Here is a 21,444-nt window from a genome sequence, read left to right as displayed (position 1 = left end):
TGGGATGGGCAAAAAATGCTGGCTTAGCCAGCGACGCCCACATCTTGCGAACGAATAAAAAACAAGAATCACTGCATTGTTACAGTGTAGAAGGAGCCCATTCGCCCCCATCGTGTCTGTACCAGCTCTCCGAGTGAGCAATTCACTTAGTGCCATTCCCCTGCTTTTTCACCGTAACCCTTCACATTTTTCCTTTTCAAATAACTGTCTAATTCCCTTTTGAATGCCTCGTTTGAACCTACCTCCACCAAGCACTCAGGCAGTGCATTCCAGATCCTAACCACTTGCTGCATGAAGAAGTTTTTCCTCACTTCCTTTTTGCTTCTTTTGCCAATCACTTTAAATCTGTGTCCTTTCACAAGTGGGAACAGTTTCTCCCTATCCACTTTGTTCAGACCCCTCATCATTTTGAATACCTCATCAAATCTCCTCTGAGCCTTCTCTTCTCCAAGGAAAACAATCCCAACTTCTCCAGTCTAACTTTATAACTGAAGTTCCTCATCCCTAGAACCATTCTTGTGAATCTTTTCTGCACTCCCTTCAATGCCTTCACATCTTTCCTAAAGTGCGGCGCCCAGAACTGGACACAATACTCCAGCTGAGGCCGAACTAGTCTCTTATACAAGTCCAGCATAACCTCCTTGCTCTTGTTCGCTATGCCCCTACTAATAAAGCCAAGGATACTGTATGTTTTATTAATTGCGCTCTCAGCCTGTCCTGCCACCTTTAGTGACTTATGCATATATACACCCAGGTCCCTCGGCTCTTGCACCATCTTTAGAGTTATATTGTCTCTCAATGTCTCCATGTCTCCCCAAGCAAATTTTGCAAAGGTTGATATATATATAGGAATTTTCTGCTCTCCCCCATGTCAGGTTTAGAGGCAGGGAGAGCATATAATCAGGCAGGATAGTAATAGGGGGAACCACCCAAATTAAGTCTGGGGTGGGAAGGCCTGTGAACAGCTGCCAATTGAGGCCCTTAAGTAGGCAATTAATGCCTATTAAGGGCCTCACCCCACCACCACAAGTAGCCCAGCAACAGGCAGGCCTGCCTCCACACAAGGAGCACGAGAAGCAAATTGAATTTTACAATCAGCAGCTACCATGGTGGGATTTGAACCTGTGTCCCCAAGGCATTAACCTGGGCCTCTGAATTACTAGCCCAGCGATATTACCACTATGCCACAGTCTCCCTCATGTGCACCCACATGATGCAGTCTCAACTCAACTATTTAAAGGCAAATGGAAAAATGGAATTCGGAGAGCTAGTAGGTTTTGGAAGAAGCCGGTGAGAGTTAGTGAACATTGATTCAGGAAGAACAAGGCCAGCACCCAGATTTAATGATGCTTCCCTTAACTTTCTGCTGGATACAACCAGGACCAGGAGGGAAATAATTTTCCCCAGGGGAGGAGAAACCTGCAACTCTCACCAAAAAGGTGGTGGCTGAAAGTGGCTTTGGACGTGAGCAACAGGTACATTGTGCTCCAGTCGTTGATACGGTGCAGGAGTGCTTTAATGACCTAACCAGGTCATTACAGTACAGTTGCTGATTCTCCTACATCTTGCAGTGTGCAACGCCTCTCCCTCTGTCCTGCCAAGTGCACTCTTATCATATCATTCCTCACACTGGCTTAAATTTCAGTACCACCCATTCTTCACTTTCATACACACTTCCTCAGCATCCACCGCTGCTACTCACTCCAGTCCTTATGTAATGTAATGCATCTGTTTGATAGTCACCCTCACTGAATTCACTGAGTCCATCGGGTGAATACATGACCTTCAGTCACTCATTGGTCTGTTCTTTCACCCCTTGTATGAAAAGAGAGCACAAAATACAAGGGTGAGGGTGGGGACTGCAGGTCCACAAATTGTACAGCTCACAGATTCAGAGGAGGGGGTCTTGGAGATAAGTGTCTGTGTCCATGTCAATCAGAGATGGAGGGACTAGGAACTTGCAGATGTCTGGTGACAGAATTGAAAATACCTGATGCACATGCTGACTTTATTTCATCAATGAGGGAACTATGAGAAGCCCAAGCATGGTGACTGTCAATATTATTACTTTGCCAGGACTAACGCATATCCCATCCTTTTATCTTCCAGGGCCTTCTCATGGCAGATGACGATTCCTCAGAGAACCTCATTACTTTGGAGGGTGCACCATTACAGGACATACAGCCATGCACCAGCGTAAATACTTGCACTTCAGTGGGTTCAGATCGACAGTTAGTTGGATTTTTACCTGGTAATTCACAATACACAAGCGCAAGTAAACATAAATGGCAGGGACAGCTATGGAGAGCCCACCCGGTGGCGGGGGTGGGGGGGAGGGGCAAGGGGGAGGTGGGGTGCAATCCTCTCCAACCTATGTTTAGCTGGACACAGATGCTGAACACTGCGGGCCATTGTTGTGATGAAGAACGATAAGGTTGCTGCAGTAATCTTGAGAGTAATTGGTAGAAATGCCATGTGTGCTCTCCACAATAACGGAGAGCTTGGAGGAGTCCAGCTGCATTTGATTAGATTGGTGTTACAGGTAATTATGAAAATTTTGCTATGGAGAGAGTGGCTGACGCCGTGGAGCTTCAGGAATGGCTCTGAAATGAGTCTGTGCAGTCCCTGACCACGGCCGTGCAGGAGATATCTGCTGCCTTAAACAGGATGAAATATACCTTATCAGTGGCCTAAAATTTGTCATTGATCTTCACCAAGCTGCTCTCAGCAGAGTGGTGGGAGTGATGTGGTTCTGGTCTAAAACCCAGAGGTCATAGGTCAAAAGCATCTTAACAGTCAGAGCAGGTATCTGAGCAGCCTACCTCTACCTCTGCTGAAGCCACAAGTGATGCACCACTAGAAGTGATAGGAAGTATAAGGGAAAATTATTGTAATTCATGCAGGGTTTGCACATGGGTGTTTGACAAAATGCCATGTTGTTAAGTTTCCTTTTTTTTATAATGGCGCATAAAATTTAATGAGTTACAACACTTCTGTGGCTTGCCCATTATTTTGTCCCAAGCGCCAACTTGCCCTTTCAGTTGCTTCACAATGAATATCAATACACGATAGGTTCATTGGGGGATTTGCATTGGATGTATATTTGGTTGGTTCCTGTGTGAGCCATGAACTGAAACTTTGAGCTATCAGGCATCCCTGGCATCCTAGGCAGCAATGCACGTGGCTGGTCTGGAGAGGGATGGCCCAGCTTCATATTGCTCACCATCCTCATCTTCCTCCTCTTCTTCAATGTTCTTGACTCCAGAGGATGATTGAGGAGTGTCAGAACGCAGTACACCACTACTATTCTAGACAACCTCACTGGCCAATACAGAAGAGCACCTCCAGATCTATCTAGGCACCTGAAGTACACATTTTAGCATGCAGATGGCTTGATTGATAGCACACCTGGGGTCATGTGGTTCTCCATGGAGGGCTCTTTCACATTACTGGTGGAGTTTCTCATAGGAATCATGAACCAATATTGAAGGGAGTGTCCCTTGTCTCCTATGAGAGAGCCCTCACGTCTGTTTCCTGGTAGGAGGAAGTTTGGAAAGTTGAACTGCTGCTATATAAAAGCATCATGACTGTTCTCAGGGAATCTGGCACACAGCTGCATGAATATTTTCTTGTGGTTGCACACCAGCTGTACATTAATGAAATGTATTTCCTAATGGTTGATAACACCTCCTGGTTGACTTAGTGGTCCTTGGTTTGCCATGTGTCCAATCGGTAACACCCTGTATCTGTGGGAATGCAGCCAGTGACTCAAATCCAACTGCCCACTCAGGTTAGCTATTGTTGTCACAGGGGAAGTTGACATAAGTCGCGCCCTGGCAAACAACCCATCCGTGACCTGCCTTATATATTAATCGGCAGCCGACAGAAACCCTCACGATGTCTCTGGTGGTGCCCTGGGAAGGAAGCAGAGACAAAGAAATTGAGGGTGGTGGTGACTTCCACAGTGATGGGCAAAGTTTTGCCACCAGGTCCAGAAGGCTGCAGATATCTGTGACCAACTACCATGTAAGACCACTCCTCTTCAGGTAAGTTAAGGAAGCTGAGCTTCTGCCTGCTGTCCCCCTCAATTAGGTAGTGCCTTCTGAGACCATGGTGTCTCTGTTTCTCTCCACTCTGCTGTCCAGATCTCCCCTGTCCACCACTCTCACTGTGCAGCTGTAAATCCGACCACAACACACTGTTGCTGCTGTGGATGGTGACTCTCTTCCTTGTCTGATGTCACATTGAAAACATCTATGGTGCTCTCTCCATCCTGATGCTGTCCATTTGAAAGTCTCCAAACCTCTGAAAAATGTCCATGTTCAGAGGGAACTGAGAAAGCTGCTGTAAGCCCTGAACCTATATTCGTACCGAGCAATCAGAACTTTAAACATCACTCAATCTGTCAATTTCATTGACAAGCTTCCCAAGGCCCAGGAAACCCATGCTAGTGGTGTTAAATTCAAATCCCTGTTGAAGTCATTTGAAATTTGCCTCATTCGCATATAATAATTGTTGACCTGCCTTCGGCGAGCAGGTTTCTCACATGCAGTCAAACGTGCCGCCGTTAAACATGGAAGGGGGCACGTTGCGGTCAGGTTTGAAAATGTTTACAACTTTTACTGTCCCACATACCCCCAACCCACCAGTCCTTGTGAGTTATATTTCCTCCCACTGAGTTTTTGTAGAATATGACTTATTGCTGCTTCAGCAGCTAAAAAGCAATTTTCTGCAGGTAAATGTTTTCTGAAAACTACTGAATCATAGAATCATAGAAAGTTTAAAGCAGAGAAAGAGGCCACTTGGCCCATCGTGTCTGTATCGGAATGTATATGAAATGTATATCAAAGTAATGTTTAGGTGAAATCTTGTTCAGCTTTTATGTTCAGCTCAGCTTTTTACTCTGATAAAAGACATGGGTGCTTGTTCACATACCTGTATGCCAGGAATACCTCTATCACCTTTTCTACTGGCATCACCCTTTTCACCTTTATTGCCATTCTTCCCTGGTTCACCCTAAATTGAAAGCAAGGAATAGTTTTAATGATTTATCACAGATGCCATGCTCTTGAAATTCTGGGGGTCTCACTCCACTAATGGAAGTGGATTCCATACCTGTATATTTCACATCAAAGTCACTTGCCTCAATAGCCTGGAGGTAAACTGGAGCAGTGCCATGCCACTCCAATGGCAGACCCAAGGCACAGGAAGGGGTGAAGAGGAAAAGCATGGAAAATGCTCTTATGGGACCTTATGGCCATTTTTGTAGAGATCTTGGAGCCTTTGGTAGACCCACAGCAGAGTGGATTCCAGATCTCAGGCAATGAGAGATCTCGGGCCTAACAGAGCGTGTGAATGGCATAATTAGCCTGGCAACTTCCTGGGACATGACCCTCAGGATATGGTGTGGTGTTGGAGGTTGGGCGGAGAAGGATTTGGAACAAAATGTAAATGGGCAGAAACCTGAAGGATCCTTGTTCAACGCCAAATTATGCCCCCAGCCTGAGCAAACCTCTTGCTTTAGAGCCTTCCCATCCACTATAATTTCAGGGCACATGCATATAGATATGTAATATTTCCATTAAGATAAAATATCACATACATTGTATTCTCCCTGGAATTAATTCTGTAAAGTGTAATATCCTCCCCAAATACTTGCTTTGCTTTCCTGAAGTTGCTGACTCATACACAGGGTACAGTACCGCTGCTGCGGTTCCTCCTTTGGAGGCCACTCTTCACTTGTTTACTTAGACAGTGAGTGCTTGTATGTTATTTAACCATGGCACCACATATCCATTCACATGGACTTTCCAGTAATAGTAACTGGATAGTAACCAGGAACAGAAACCCTGCCTGGTTCCGCATGTCAGCTCAGGAATCCAAAGGTCAATTGAAATGTCCAAAGTGCTTCTCCAAGTATCCAACTGGCTCAAGCACAGTACATGCTGCTGTATGTACAGGACTTTTAAGTTTAGGATTAATTTTCACAGGAAGGAAATTAAAATTGAGGAAGAGACCTTTTGTGTTATTTTTGGGCATCTTTTAGTGGGCACTTACAGAGCAAAGTTGATGAACTTCTGAAAACTACTTGTCTTGGCCCAAAATGGAAGCAGAGTTTTTTTTTCCTGTCATGGAGCAGAAATGGAAGATTTCCTTTATATGGGTGACAAGAAGGGTCGTGTACGCAAGCATATAGATTACTGCTTCCTTCCCCTTAATAATGTTAAATTTCATGCCATTGTAGAGTTGGCAAAGATTTGGAGGAACACTGTCAGACAAGGGAAGCTTATTTCATGGTAAAGTAGAAATCATTAAATAATAAATGCAATACCAAAGGAGGGATCAAAAGGACTGACCACAAGCTTGGTTAAAGAGATGGTTAAGAAGTGTCTTACAAGAAGTAGAGGCAGAATAGTTTGTGGAGGGAATTCCAGAGACTGAGACTTAGGCAGCTGAGAGAAGTGCTGCCTACGATGGGCTCAAGGATGAGAGATGCACAAGAGACTGGAGTCAGAAGAATTGAGAGTTCAGGAAAGGTTGTAATGCTTGATTAGTTTACAGCGATAGGGAGGAGCGAGGCCATGCAAGGATCTAAACACACATTTGAAACTTTAGGACAGTCAATGTATGTCAACAAGTTTAGGATAATAAGTGAGCAGGATTTGATGCAGACTAATATTAAGGCTACAGAATTTTAGATGAGCTGTAGTTTATAGAGGGTGAAAGATAGGAGACCAATTAGGAGAGCATTTATATAATTAAGTCTAGAAGTGACAAACATATGTTTGAGGGTTTCAGTGGCAGTTAGGCTGAGAAGAGTAGATAGAGATGGGTGATACTGGGGAAGTAGGAATAGGCGGATAAGAGGCTACAGGGTTGGACATAGTTTGGATTGAACAGGATGCAAACATTGCATAAACTAATGTAATCAAATACCTATTACCCTGGTAGCAACCTTTATTTTATGCCTATCTCCCACATTATTAATATTTGAAGGAAGAGGAAGATTGGGTGTCTTCTTGAAGACTGAGAATACTATGAAAAATTGAGCATTTTTGCCTTTTACATTATTTATTTGAATTCTTTCATAGTGGGTATGGCATGAGGGTTAAAAATCTAGATACATGTACAAATTTCAGCCCTTTTGATACTCATTAAGCTTGAAATCCAAATAGATTGTTGAGTGGATATTGATTTGACATGAATTTGTAAGTAATAATTCTATTGCTGGTTTCTGTTTGATAATAAAGTTAAATATATTAATTATTTAAATGACAACACTACTTGTATTAAATCTACTGACCCACTGAAACTTCAGGCTTGTTCCACAAGTCCTTTATGTTTGAATATTGTGAATGATAGCCAATCAAAGTGATTAAAGGAGCTATAGTTTGTTAACATATTTTATTCTGAACAGTCTCTTCGGCAGGTAATTCAAGCTATCTGGCAAGTATTGATGTATCAAGTTATCCTGGGGTAGTGGTTCTAAATGACATTGTGTCTGAGGTGGAGGCTTAGAACAATACAACCATAGAAAAATTGTGGCACAGAAGGAGGCCATTCAGCCCATCGTGTCCATGCCACTCAATCTAATCCCACCTTCCAGCACCTGGCCCATAGCCTTGCCGGTTACAGCACTTTAGGTGCATGTCCAGGTACCTTTTAAAAGAATTGAGTGTTTCTGCCTCCACCACCGTTCCTGGCAGTGAATTCCAGACACCCACCACCCTCTGGGTGAAAAAGTTTTTCCTCATGTCCCTTCTAATCCTTCCACCAATCACCTTAAATCTGTGCCCCCTGGTAATTGACCTCTCCGCTAGCAGAAATAGGTCCTTCCTGTCTACTCTATCTAAGCCCCTCATAATTTTGTACCTCTATTAAGTCACCCCTCAGCTTCCTCAGTTCTAAGGAAAACAATCCTAGCCCTATTCAATCTTTCCTCATAGCTGCAACCTTTGAGCCCTGGCAGCATTCTTGTAAATCTCCTCTGTACTCTCTCCCGTGCAACTATGTCCTTTCTGTAATGTGGTGACCAGAACTGTACGCTATACGGTGGCCTAACCAGCGTTTTATGCAGTTCCAGCATTACATCCCTGCTTTTGAATTCTATACCTCGGCCAATAAAGGATGGCATTCCATATGCCTTCTTCACCACTCTATCAGACCTGAGAAGTGGCACTAAAGAAAAGAACAGACATTCATATAGCACCTTTCATGACCTCAGGATGTTCCAAACCGCTTTAGAGCCAATGTGCTTCTGAAGTGCAGCCACTGTTGTAATGTAGAAAATGCAACGGACAATTTGCACAAAGCAAGGTCCCACAAAAAAGATCGTCACCAGACAATCTTTTTTTTAGCGATGCTATGAATGATACCCAGCAGGATTCAGTTTATTTAGGATAGGGGAGGTAAAGGTGGACAATTAAAAGAGGACCAAAAAAAGGACAGAAATTATAATCAGCTATTGTGCTTTCCAACACATCTTCATGCTTTTTGTTTTATTGATGTTTGATACATTAGTACTAATACTGAGGTTATACTGTCATTCTTAAGAAATGAAAGACATTTAGATAGATACTTACAGGTGGCCCAGAGAAACCAATATCTCCTTTTTCACCTTTTTGTCCTGGAATTCCTGGGAGTCCTGAGTCACCTTTTGGACCCATTATACCCTGAAAAATAATAAACAGCAATACTCAGAAAACACAATACCTGAATTGGAGGCTCACATCTTAACACCATCACTCTTCGAGCATGTGAACATTCAGAACATTAGGAGAAAATTTTCAGTTTGGGCTCAAAATGGGTTCAATATAGGCAGCGAGCCTGTGGGAGCAATTAAGACACTCAATCCAGTTTCAGGCTCAGCCCTCATTTAAATTTTGTTGGCCAGCTGCATGTGTCAAATAGCCATGAGTAACTGACCAGGTTCTACACAGAGATGGCTGGCAGATGCAGCCTATTTGGGGGAAACCTTAATATAGGGCTGGGGGAATGAGCATTGACTGCTGGCCAGAGGATTTTTGTGGGGCTAGGATGAGCATTCAAAAGGTCCCAAAGTACAGGAGGAAGCAGGTAATTGATCCAGTAGGGAATTGAATACCATCCAGTGATGATCTTGACAGCTCCTTTAGGAATCAGGCCACTATGTGTCTTGGGGGGAATCTGTGCTGCTTCAACTTTCTGGATTGTTGTCAGGGCAGGGTAATGAACCTTTACCAGCATTGGTGAGTATGCCAATGACCCTGTCTCCATAACATGGAAGGGGGGGGTCTATGGCAGGCTATAGGGGAGGTCGGTATTTCTGCTTTGTTTCAGTCAGTAGAGCTGGCCATCTGAAAATTTAAACTGCATATGTATAATGTTATATATTGTTATATTAGTCGTAAAGCGATAGGAACTAATCAGCTAAGAATTAATTGTTATATATAAATGTGTTCCCGGGGACACATGGGGGGGTGGGGGGGAGCGCATGGGGGGTGGCGGGGGGGCTACGTTCACTGTTGCAATGCAGTCATGTGATGTGGAACACTACACTGGTCTGAGAGTTCCTACAAAGCAGCATGTAGAGCTGTATTAAAAAAAGCATGGAGCTGCAGCCTTTCCAAGTCTAAAGTGCGAATATTTCTAACATATGGTTATAAGACATAATATGGTGGCAGCTGGTGTCTGTGAGTAAATCTAAAACATTTTAAATGAACTTACTGCTAAACTCGATTGAAAAAAATTGAGCCAAATTAGTGCCAGAGAGAAAAAAAACAGATGAATCGTGTGAAAACGAAATGACTGCCGGCACAGCAATGAATGCACAGCTATTGCCCATAATGACTTGGGAAGCTGATGATGTCGTAGAGGCATTTGAGAAGTTTAAATAAAAGTGCAGATTGGCATTCAGTAGCTTTCTAAAAGATATTAGCAAAGAGGAGAGTATCAGCTATATCTTTCTGTGGGCTGGAGATAAATTTGTTTAATAGCTGGGGGCTGAGTGCAGAGGACAGCAGAAACCCAGACAAAATCTTTGAAACATTCAGTGCCTGTCTCCAGCCAAAATCAAATCATTGGATCTACTGATATGAATTTGAAGGCCTTAAATAGGAATTAGATGAGCCCATTGACAATTTTGTAACAAAATTGAAAAATGCAGCCAGAAAATGAAAATTTAAAGACACAGATGAAGGCTGATTGATCAGCTAATTTGGGTTTTGCACATTGTGAAATACTAAAAAGCTCTAACTGGAAAGGGAAAGCTCACAATATTACAGGCAGTAGACACTGCCAGAGAACACAAAGCCATGAAGACACTAACTACCCAAATGGCTACCCTTCAGTTAAGCCGGGAAAAGCAGCAGGGTTGATGCAGTGAAACAGAAACATAAGAATGTACACCAGAGAGAAAGACGTGCAAGAACTGTGGATGACCACATAAATTCACAGACAGAAGGAAATGTCTCGCATATGGATCAATCTGCAGAGCTTGTGGAAAGGCCAATCACTGGCAAAAGATGTGCAGATCAAAGATGGAGGTAGATGAGACACCAGAGCCAGAGCAACAGGGAAAATGAGTAGGAAAAGAAACCAAAATATCCATACCCTGGAAGATGATGATAAGTTAGAGACCATGAGAGACATAGGAACCATACAACTGCATGAAATGTCTGGATATGACAGCTCCCAGAGAAAAAAAAATACACATCACCATTCAGATCAGGAAGAGGGTGAGAAATAAGCCCAAAATGATAAATTTGAAGGTGAAGATTGATAGCGGAGCACAGAATAACATCATCCTACTCAGACTATACCAGAAGATCTTTCCTGAAAATTTGGCAGAGAATGGTTATCCAAGGAAAGATGCACTGAAACCGAACAACGCATGCTAACGGCATATGGGGGCACCACCCAAAGCATAGGGACACTCAAAGGAAAAGATGCAAATTGTTATCCTGGGGTTGTACAGTTGCTACAGATTATCTCAGTAAACCATAAGGTGAAGGAGGCGACACTGAGAGCTGAAGATAGTACACCTATTGAAAAGCGTTGTCTGATCAGAAGCAAAGAAGATCTGGTACAAATATACCCAGAATGTTTGGATGAGACAGTTGGATGCTTCCAAGATTTTGAGCATCACATCACTATTGACCCAGCGATGAAACCAGTAATTCATCCCCCATGTAAAGTACCTGTAGAACTAAAAGAAAAGCTTAAAAAAGAGCTTCAAAAGATGGAAGAAAAGAAGGTAATCCCAGAGTCACAGAACCTACAGATTGGGTAAATTCTATTGTGGTCAGAGAGAAGCCAAACGAAGGTTAAGAACTTGCCTGTATCTTAAAGGTCTTAATTAAGCAATAAAGAGGGATCACTACCCTATACCAACACTGGAAGAAATCACACAGGCACAGGTGAGGCAAAAGTTTTCAGCAAACTTGATGCAAATAAATGGCTACAGGAACGTAAACCTGAACAAGGAATCTTCGCTATTGACAACATTCAACACACTTTTTGGTTCTGTTTCCTGCGTCTATCTTTTGGCCTTAAAGTGAACCAGGATGTATTCCAGCAGGATGTAGACGAGACATACTGAGGATGTAAAGGAGCAGTCGGCATAGCTGATGATATCCAGATGTATTGTGTAGATGAAAAAAATCATGACTACCATCTACATGAAGCCATGGAAAGAACCAGGAAAGCTGGGATCAAGCTAAGCGCAGACAAATGCATTGTGAAAGTGACAGAATGCCAGTTCCTCGGAATGGTGTACACACCTGATGGAGTCAAGCCGCATCCTGAAAGAATCTCAGCTATCTCTGGGATGGAAACTCCAAGAGATAAGAGAGAGTTGAGAAGTTTTCTTGGCTTGATCCAGTACATGGGCTCCCTCATATCACATATGTCGGAATGCACAGCAAACCTGCGGGAGCTGATGAAAGAAGATGTACAGTACCAATGGTCAGAGTTATACAACAGGAATTTCAACAAACTCAGAAAGGTAGTATGCAAGGAGACAAGTCTATCATACTACAGCAGAAAGAAACCTGTCACTTTGAAAGTAGATGCTTCCACAAAAGGACTGGGTGCAGCCCTGGTACAAGAGGGAAAGCCAATAGCATTCCCATCCAAAGCTTTAACCTCAGCCAACATAGAATGGGAGCTTTTGGCAGTTGTGCATGGATGTGAGAAGTTCCATACATATCTCCATGGGAGAAAATTCATAGTGGAGAGTGATTATCGTCTACTGGAGCAGATCTACAAGAAAAATCTATGCAAGACTGCAGAGGCTACTCTTGAGGCTTCAGAGTTATGATTTCACTCTGCAATACAAGTGAGAAAGAGAAATGGTGCTGGCAGATACCCTAGCTCGGTTCTCGCCACAGGAGAAACACCAGATAAAAGATCCAGGTATGAAGATTCATCACCTAGTGAGCAAAACACCATCAAAACAGAGTCATAATAGAATTGAGACCAAAGAAAACGAGGAGTTACAGACGCTATCTCAGCAAGTGATCCAGAGATGGCCTGATAAGATACAGCAAACGCAGCCAGCAATACGGCAGTATTAGTCTATCAAAGATGACATCTCACTAGAAGATGGTGTTCTGATGGCCAGATCCAGAATAATCATACCCAAAACAATGCAGAAAGATCTTTTCCAGAAGATACACGAAGGCCACATGGGAATGCAGAAGTGTAAGTTCAGAGCCAGATCGGCTGTGTACTGGATAGGCATATACAAAGACATCAAAAACATGGTGTCTACATGCAACGTATGCCAGAAGTACAGAAACACATGACAGGGAGGGGTGATGATAGCTATTGAAGTACCACCGTGGCATACTGTAAGAGCCAATTTATTCACACACAATCAAGAATGGAATCTCATTGTCGCAGACTACTTCTTAAAATTCCCTTTTATCTGGAAGGTGAAAGACTTGAGAGCCACAACAATCCTCCCAACAGTATGAGTTCTGTTCGCCGGACAAGGGATTCCTGAAAAATTAATATGTGACAATGGCACCCAATTCACCTCCAGGAAATTTAAGGAATTCATTGAACAGTATGGGTTCAACACCATCACCTCATCACCACACTACCCATGGGTTTATGGAAAGACATATCCAGACGGTCAAAAGAACCCTTGCGAAATGCCGAGAGACAAAGGAAGACCCAAACCTTGCCTTATTGTCACTTCAAATCACACCTCTCAAGGCTGACATAAATCCACCTGCAGAGCTGTTGAATGGAAGAAAGTACAAGACTAGTCTGCCAAGCAAAATACATCTTTCAAGTGAGCAGGTGGAAGTGAGACAACAACTCACTGAAGCACAGGTAAGAGGAGAACAGCACTCATGCTAAATCCCTACTGAGCTGTGAAAGGACAAACTGTACATGTACAGGATCCAATCATGAAAACCTGGGGCCCAACAAAAGTTGTTGGTGAAACTGAGACTCAAAGGGCATACATCATTGAGACTGAAACTGGTAAGCAAGTGAGAATGAACAGAGTCTATATTCGACCTACACATGAGCTGGAAACATAGAAGAGATCATCAACAACAACACCAGAAATATCACTATCGAATAAGACAACATTAACAATTTCACCAGCAAGTGACATCACATTGGCAACAGCAAGCACAACTCCTACAACACCAGGAATAACATGCACAACATCGCCTGCGCAGCACTGACAGCAACGAATGCCAAGTCTACAAGATGGAGGCACTACATCTTACCACTTAAGCGATACCATGAATAATATTTCTAGAAAAGAAAATAAGCCATAAAAGACTCTAAAAGGGGTTCAGTTTATTTCTAAAAGTCGATTGTTAATCTTCTCTTGTTTCGAAAAAAGTTAATGATTGGAACAGTTATATTAATATAGAGGCAGTGTGTTTTTTTAAAGAAAGAGGGATGTTATATATTGTTATGTTAGTCACAAAAAGCTAGGAGCTAATTGTTATGTGCAAGTGTGTTCCAGGGGGCCACATTCACTGCTGCAGTGCAGACTTGTGATGTGTAACACTACACTGGTCTGAGTGTTCCTACCAAGCATGTAGAGCTGTATTAAAAAAAAGAGCTCTAGCTTTTCCAAGTCTAAAGAGTGATTACTTCTAACTTAATGGGGACCACAAGACACAACAAATAAATTCTTCAAAATTATTTAAAATATTTTCCTGATGGTGTAGGGAGGAAGTGTAGTCATCTCATTCCTGGTGATTTGGGGATAGATTTTTCACCCTTTCACATCTACATTGGCCAGCTAATTGTGTGTGCAAGTGCTAAGGTTGTCTACTCTGGTTGGACATATTACTGGAGAAATCATCACATGACCTCCTTCCTCCAACTGCCCCGCCCCAAGCCACTGCCATTGGTTATCTGACACGGCTATCCTTGTGGTGCTCTGCCTTCCTATACCAATTGGAAAACAAACAGACTCTTTATTACCCGATTGGATGATTCTTGACATCAGTCAACCATGTGCAATATTTTTATAACTAGTAAACAAGTGTGTTCAAAGAAAATGTGAAAAATCAAAAGGGGGAAGAAATTAACTTTCATAGTGCTGTTTCAGCAGTTCCCCAGGGGCAGGCAGCACTGCTGACCACTACCTGTGCGACGTTCTTTATTAATAGCATTGAAGAATGCCGCGCGGGCTGCACAAATAGTGGCCCGTGGCATTGCCTGTTCCCTGAGGAATCGACGTAAATCTGCATAGGAAGTAATGCTATGCGAACGAAGTTCTCCCCCAATTTTTTTAATACTCCTCTGATTTCTCTCCAGGATTGCACACAGCAGTGTTCTGCAAATTACTCTTCAATTCTTAGAGAGACTCTTCGGCAATCGTGGAGGGTTGGCAACCCTACTATGCGTGAGTGTGCGTGTGTGTTGGGGGGAGCTGAAGATAGAGAACAGTTCATCCATTTCTTGTTTGTAGAGTGGTGAATACATATCAAAACTCTGGAGGTTTGTGCAAGAATCTATGGGCCTTATTAATATCAATATTTGGATTTGTGTAAGCTAACTGAATATCAGAAACAAGGTTAAATCCTGAAAATGGAAATGCATATACGATTTAGGAGTGTAAAGGTATTAGAAAGGACAGAGAACAAGAAAAAGAGATGGTTTAGCCCTACATGTCAGAGACACCTGGGAGGTTAAAACAGTTGTCCTGTGGGAGGTATTAAGATGCAAAATGAACTATTCTGGTTAGACATCATAGACTAAAAATCAGGCACATTTAACACCACCCAGAAGCCTGATCTGCTTCATATAAATGGAGACATGGGAACACAGAAATCCCCTCCAATCCATTTCCCTCAATTTCTGTCTCAAGCCCCCCCTAAATAATTACTGAAGTGGGACCAGAAGGGTAACATTAGTAGAATTCGTATTAGAATGTATTCATAAGTTTAGAAGAATCATTGTAGTTGTGAGGGGCCCGTTGAATGATGGGATGCTTGCTTGACCACTATGCTGGAACTGTACAACTCTATTTAATTGCCTCTATATCTGCGTAAACATGCTGCCCTTACTTCACTAATCAAAGAGATAAGGGGAAAGGCTGGAGACGATACAAGCAGTAAACTAGGGAAGGTGGCAGCTTCATGGTTGGGAGGAGATAGTAGGAGAATGTTTGTGAGGCAATACAATCCAGGTTATTGATCAAACTGCAGACCTGGAATGTGTCGGGGTAGTGTGAACAAATGAGTAATGGTTATTGTATTCTATAAATGTATGCTACAGACTCTGTTTCATTGAGAAGCTGTTTGGGTGACCAGAGAACTTCTCCCTTGCACCGTGCTTGAATAAAACCTTTATTTACTTTAATCCACGTAGACTTGAGAGTGGTTATTTTTTCTCTACAACATTACCATCATTTTAAAAGTGGCAGTAGGAGCTGGAGGAAGGTATCTCTGAAACAGATACTGGGTTGAAAAGGCCATTTTGTGTGCTGTTGCTGAAGGTTCATGCTACTTTGCCTGCTATTGATCTCTTATCATTCTTTGGAGGTCCAATCTGGACATGAGCTACTGTTTTATTCAGCTCCGCTCAAAGTATTGCTTTGTGCTGGGGATATGAATTTCCCAAAGGGATTCCTTCTATTCTCACGTTATGAAGAGGAGGAGAATGAGGACATGAAAAAGGAATGCATATCAAAGTGTCAAATGAAACCCCATCAATTTAATGAGTAGGAGGGGTTTTCATTCTATTAGTGCCCAGCCAGATACTAAAGAAGCTGCTATGATGTTTCCATCATGCAATAATTCCTGCCAGCCCTCATAACGTGATGCCATCTATCATGGTTCATTGCTTAAATTGCAGACACACTGGCCATAATTTTCAAGTCTTCCTTAGACTCAGGGGTGGTGCCAGAGGAGTGGAGAATTGTAAATACATTCTTGTGCAAAAAATTATGTCACGATAAACCCAGCAATTACAGGCCAGTCAGTTTAACTTCGGTGGTGGGGAAACCTTTACAAACAATAATTCGGGACAAAATTAATAGTCACATGGACAAATGCAGGTTATGTAAGGAAAGCCAGCTTTGATTTGTTAAGGGAAAATCGTGTTTCACTAATTTGCTGGGGCTGGGTTTTTTTTGAAGGGGTAACTGAGAGGGTTGAAGAGGGCAATGCTGTTGTGTACATGGATTTCCAAAAGGCATTTGATACAGTGCCACACAACAGACTTATGAGCAATGTTACAGCTCATGGAATAAAATGGATGGAATAGCAGAGTGACAGGAAACAGAAAGTAGTGGTTAATTAATGCTTTTCGGGCTGAAGGAAGGTTTGAAGTGGAGTTCCCCAGGGGTCACTGTTGGGACCCTTGCTCTTTCTGATATATATTGATGACTTAGACCTTGGTGTACAGGGCACAATTTCAAAATTTGCGGATGATACAAAACTTGGAAGAATTGTGAACTGTGAGGAGGATAGTACAGAACTTCAAAAGGCAATAGACAAGCTGGTGGAATGGGCAGACAAGTGGCAGATAACGTTCATTGCGGAGAAATGTGAAGTGATTCATATTGGTAGGAAGAACATGGAGAGACGGTATAAAGGGTACAGCTCTAAAGGGGGTTGAGGAACAGAGGCACATGGGTGTATATGTGCATAAGTTATTGAAGGTGGCAGGACAGGTTGAGAGAGAGGTTAATAAAGCATACAGTATCCTAGGTTTTATTAATAGGGGCATAGAGTACTACAGCAGGGAGGTTATGTTGAACTTGTATAAGACACTAGTTCGGCCTCAGCTGGAGTATTGCATCCAGTTCTGGGCACTGCATTTAAAAAGAGATGTGAAGGCATTGGAAAGAGTGCAGAAAAGATTCATGAGAATGGTTGCGGGGATGAGGAATGTCATTTACAAAAATAGACTGGAGAAGTTGGGACTGTTTTCTTTGGAAAAGAGAAGGTTGGGAGAAGATTTGATAAAGGTATTCAAAATCATGAGAGGTCTGGACAGAGTAGATAGGGAGAAACTGTTCCCACTCATGAAAGGATCAAGAATAAGAGGGCAGAGGATTTAAGGTAATTGGCAAAAGAAGCAAGGGCGACAGGAGGAAAAACTTTTTCACACAGTGGTTAGGATCTGGAATGCACCGCCAGAGAGTACGGTGGAGGAAGGTTCAATCAAGGCATTCAAAAGGGAATTAGATAATTACCTGAAAAGAAAGAATGTACAGGGTTATGAGGAGAAGGCGGGGGAATGGCACTGTGAATTACTCACTCGGAGAGCAGGTGCAGACATGATGGGCCGAATGGCCTCCTTCTATGCTGTAACAATTCTATGATTCTATTTTCAAATCCTTCCATGGCCTTACCCCTCCCTATCTCTGCAATCTCCTCTAGGTCTACATCCTCCGAGATATCTGCGCTCATCTAATTCTGGCCTCTTGAGTATCCATGATTTTAATTGCCCCATCACTGGTGGCCATGCCTTCAGCTACCGAGACCATAAGCTCTGGAATTTCCTCCTTAAATCTTTCCACCTCTCTACTTTTCTTTCCTCCTTTAAAATGCTCCTTAAAACCTACCTCTTTGACCAAGCTTTTGGTTATCTTTTCTAATATCTCCTTTTGTGGCTCAGTGTCAAATACTGCTTTAAAATGTTCCTTACAAGTGTCCTGGGATGTTATATTTATCTAACACCTTTAATGTAATAAAAGTTGCTGTGGTTGTTTATGTACTAAAGTTGTGAAAGGATCTGCAGGCTGATAGGCCACAACATGAACATTCCTTCCACGACTGTAACTATCTTTATACCAGCCAATAAGGAAGTTAGTCCTATATGGTGGGAAGATTTTATAGGCTTGAACAGACCATACCAATGAGGGAAGCCACTTACACCCACTGGACACAAGCATCCTGCTGGCGTTAACGTAGAGTTTAGAGCTGGATCTTGATCTCTTCCTTGGGCCTGTCTGGAGCAGGATTTGAACCTTGAACCTTTTGGACTCAGAGGTGGGACTGTTGCCACTAAGCCAAAGGCTGGCTTCCCTGGTTGATTGGTGATCAGGGCGATCATCTGCAGTCATGGTTGATGACTCCAGTTAGGCTTCCATAGATGGAGGGGACAATAGGTACATTGAGGTCTTTCCACTACAGGTGTCACAGAGCCAACTAAAAGAATTCTCAAGTCTCATTTTGATGTCTGGATACATTTGTTGAAACCTTGAAATATAGCACAGCAAGGGTCTCAGGAATTATTGTAGCTTGCTGCATTCTACTGATATCGCAATGAAGGAAGGTTTGCTGCTTCTGGCCACTGAAGGTGACAATGAGGATGAAGAGAGGGTAGAAATTCATTCATAAGACACTTCCCCTATCATCAGCCCATATACCAAAAGGTTAAAGTATGCAGAGAACTTTGAACTCCACGCACAAGCTGTAATTACTTCGCACAACAACATATTTTCCAAATCTCCTCAAAGTTCCAAAAATTCCATTCGCTCTATCTGCAACTACTATTTAACACCATGCGCAAGTGTGCTGTTCATGTTGACCCTCATGCCATCTATTGAAACAGTGGGAGCTTCCACTCTACAAGTTAACAGTGTTCTTGAAAGTTCTTCCTGGTATCTTGTTGCTGCAGAAACCTCTGGATTTTCACAGTCTCCAGAATATTCTGCAGGCCATGGGAAAATTACCTCCATGTGTTGCAGCTGTGGGTAGTGGACTTCTCCCAATTTTACATCCTCTCAACCACCACATTTAATACTTGGTTTCCTATTTTTATTAATACTTGATCAGGAAGGCAGCAAGGGGGCTAGTGACTTCTACATCAACAGTGACATTTTTGATGAGAAGCATTTCAGGCCAAGGAAGGGACTGGGCTTCCAGGCATGTACATTTTAAACTGAGAAGAACTGGCTTTAGCAGTCAGTTCATTAAGAGCCTGATCCCTTACTCCTAATCCCAGTATCTTGTAATCTGCTGTTTAAATATCAAATGAGAAATTGTTGCAGGGGTTCTCTTATTGTAACTTTTCTGGAAGAGCTGTGAAAAATGGTGCTGCTGCAGAAGTGGGAGAACCACTGCAGAAATTCACCCTCAGAGTGTACACCACAGCGTCAGATGTATATGGTTCCATGAACTCACAGGTTTCAAATTTTGAAAGTGCGAAGTTAGTGAACACTAAAGTGGCCCACCATGCTTTGTGCTCTGGCCTCCAGGCCTGAGACAATACACATAGATCATAAGACAACACAGCGAGGTTGCATCTAAAAGAATAAGGGGGCTAAGTTGGTCTATGCCAGCAGTGTGAAATGGGCTCGTAGTGAATCGGCAGCCACTTTTTCACTGCATCTGATCTTCTTTTCACTAAAGTTTACAGAACGATAGTCCAAACTCCGAGTCTCACTGATCCTTTTCCTTGGTTTGAAATTTAAAATCATGGCAATATTTTCCAAGTCAATGGAAAATAAAAATTAGCACAGTGTATAACAGGCTGCTGATTCGCTACAAGTCCATTTCCTGCAGCTGGCACAGACCAATTTCACCCCCTAGTTACTTTAAAGCTCAGCATGTGTTCATGAATGTCATTCCCTTCTTTGGACTCAGTATTTATAATTTTGAAATTGAGACCTGTCAATATGAGTTACCTTAAATGGAATACAAAATTAATCTTTCACAGTTTCAAATCTACAAACAGACTTGGATACCATTTCAACTGTAAGCCAGTGAAATGGCACAGTTCTAAAGAGTGTGCAGGAACAAAGGGATCTGCGGGTGCATGTGCAGCAATCTTTGAAGGTGGCAACACATATTGAGAGAGTGGTTAGTAAAGCATATGGGATCTTGGGATTTCTAAATAGAGGCATTGAGGACAAAAGCAGAGAAGGTATACTGAACCTTTATAAAGCTCTGGTTAGGCCCTAACTGGAGTATTGTGTCCAGTTCTGGTCACCACACTTCAGGAAGGATGTGAGGGTCCTTGACAGGGTGCAGAGGAGATTTACCACAATGGTTCCAGGAATGGAGGATTTTAGTTGCACGGTTAGGTTGGAAAAGCTTAGAACAAAGGAGATTGAGGGGAGATTTAATAGAAGTGTACATGATGATGGCCAGCTTAGATAAGTTAGACAAGGAAAGGCTGTTCCCATTAACTAATAGTACAAGGACTAGGGGAGACAGATTGAAGATTTTGGGCAAAAGATGCAGGGTGAATATGAGGAATATATTTTTATGCAGTGGGTGGTAATGACCTGGAACTTGCTGCCCACAAGGGTGGTGGAAGCGGAGACAATCACTGACTTCAAGAGGAATTTGGATGGCCACCGAAGGGAAATAAACTTGCAGGGCTAAGGGATGCAGCCAGGGAGTGGGACTGACAGCATAGCTCTGCGGAGAGCTGGCATGGACTCGATGGGATGAATGGCCTCCTTCTGTGCTGTAAATGACTATGACTCTATTTGCTGTTTTTGGGAATACTTCATTTTGATGTTATTCTGGTATTATTTTTATGATTTTGCCATTTCAAGAATTTTCATTTAGCATATTTGATGTTGCAGGTAGATTGCATATTCCAGATAACACACAGAGAGCAAGTGGGAAAATTGCTCATATTTCAGTGTAGGACTGAGGGAGTGCTAGAACATAGAACATAGAACAGTACAGCACAGTACAGGTCCTTCGGCTCACGATGTTGTGCCGAACATTTAACCTACTCTAAGATCAAACTAACTACCTACCCTTCATTCTACTATCATCCATGTACCTATCCAAGAGTCGCTTAAATGCCCCTAATGTATCTGCTTCTACTACCACCGCTGGCAGTACATTCCACGCACCCACCACTCTCTGTGTAAAGAACCTACCTCTGACATCTCCCCGAAACCTTCCTCCAATCACCTTAAAATTATGCCTCCTGGTGATAGCCCTTTCCACCCTGGGAAAAAGTCTCTGACTATCCACTCTATCTATGTCTCTCATCATCTTTTACCCC

General features: G+C 42.7%; 1 protein-coding gene across 1 annotated transcript in view; it reads right to left on the bottom strand.

Annotated features, from left to right (window-relative positions):
• The window catches only part of LOC137375617 (collagen alpha-1(XXIII) chain-like), a 339,099-nt gene that overhangs the window by 44,053 nt on the left and 273,602 nt on the right, over nt 1–21,444 (bottom strand). The window contains exons 12-13 of the mRNA XM_068042994.1: nt 8,583–8,672; nt 4,936–5,016 (exon numbers count right to left, since the gene is read on the bottom strand). Coding sequence (XP_067899095.1) covers nt 4,936–5,016; nt 8,583–8,672 — 171 coding nt within the window. The remainder of the gene's footprint in view (nt 1–4,935; nt 5,017–8,582; nt 8,673–21,444) is intronic.

The sequence above is a fragment of the Heterodontus francisci genome, chromosome 12 (genome assembly GCF_036365525.1).
Source record: "Heterodontus francisci isolate sHetFra1 chromosome 12, sHetFra1.hap1, whole genome shotgun sequence".
NCBI lineage: Eukaryota > Metazoa > Chordata > Chondrichthyes > Heterodontiformes > Heterodontidae > Heterodontus > Heterodontus francisci.
Note: the sequence above shows the minus strand (reverse complement) of the source record. Positions and strands in the feature narration are given on the sequence as shown.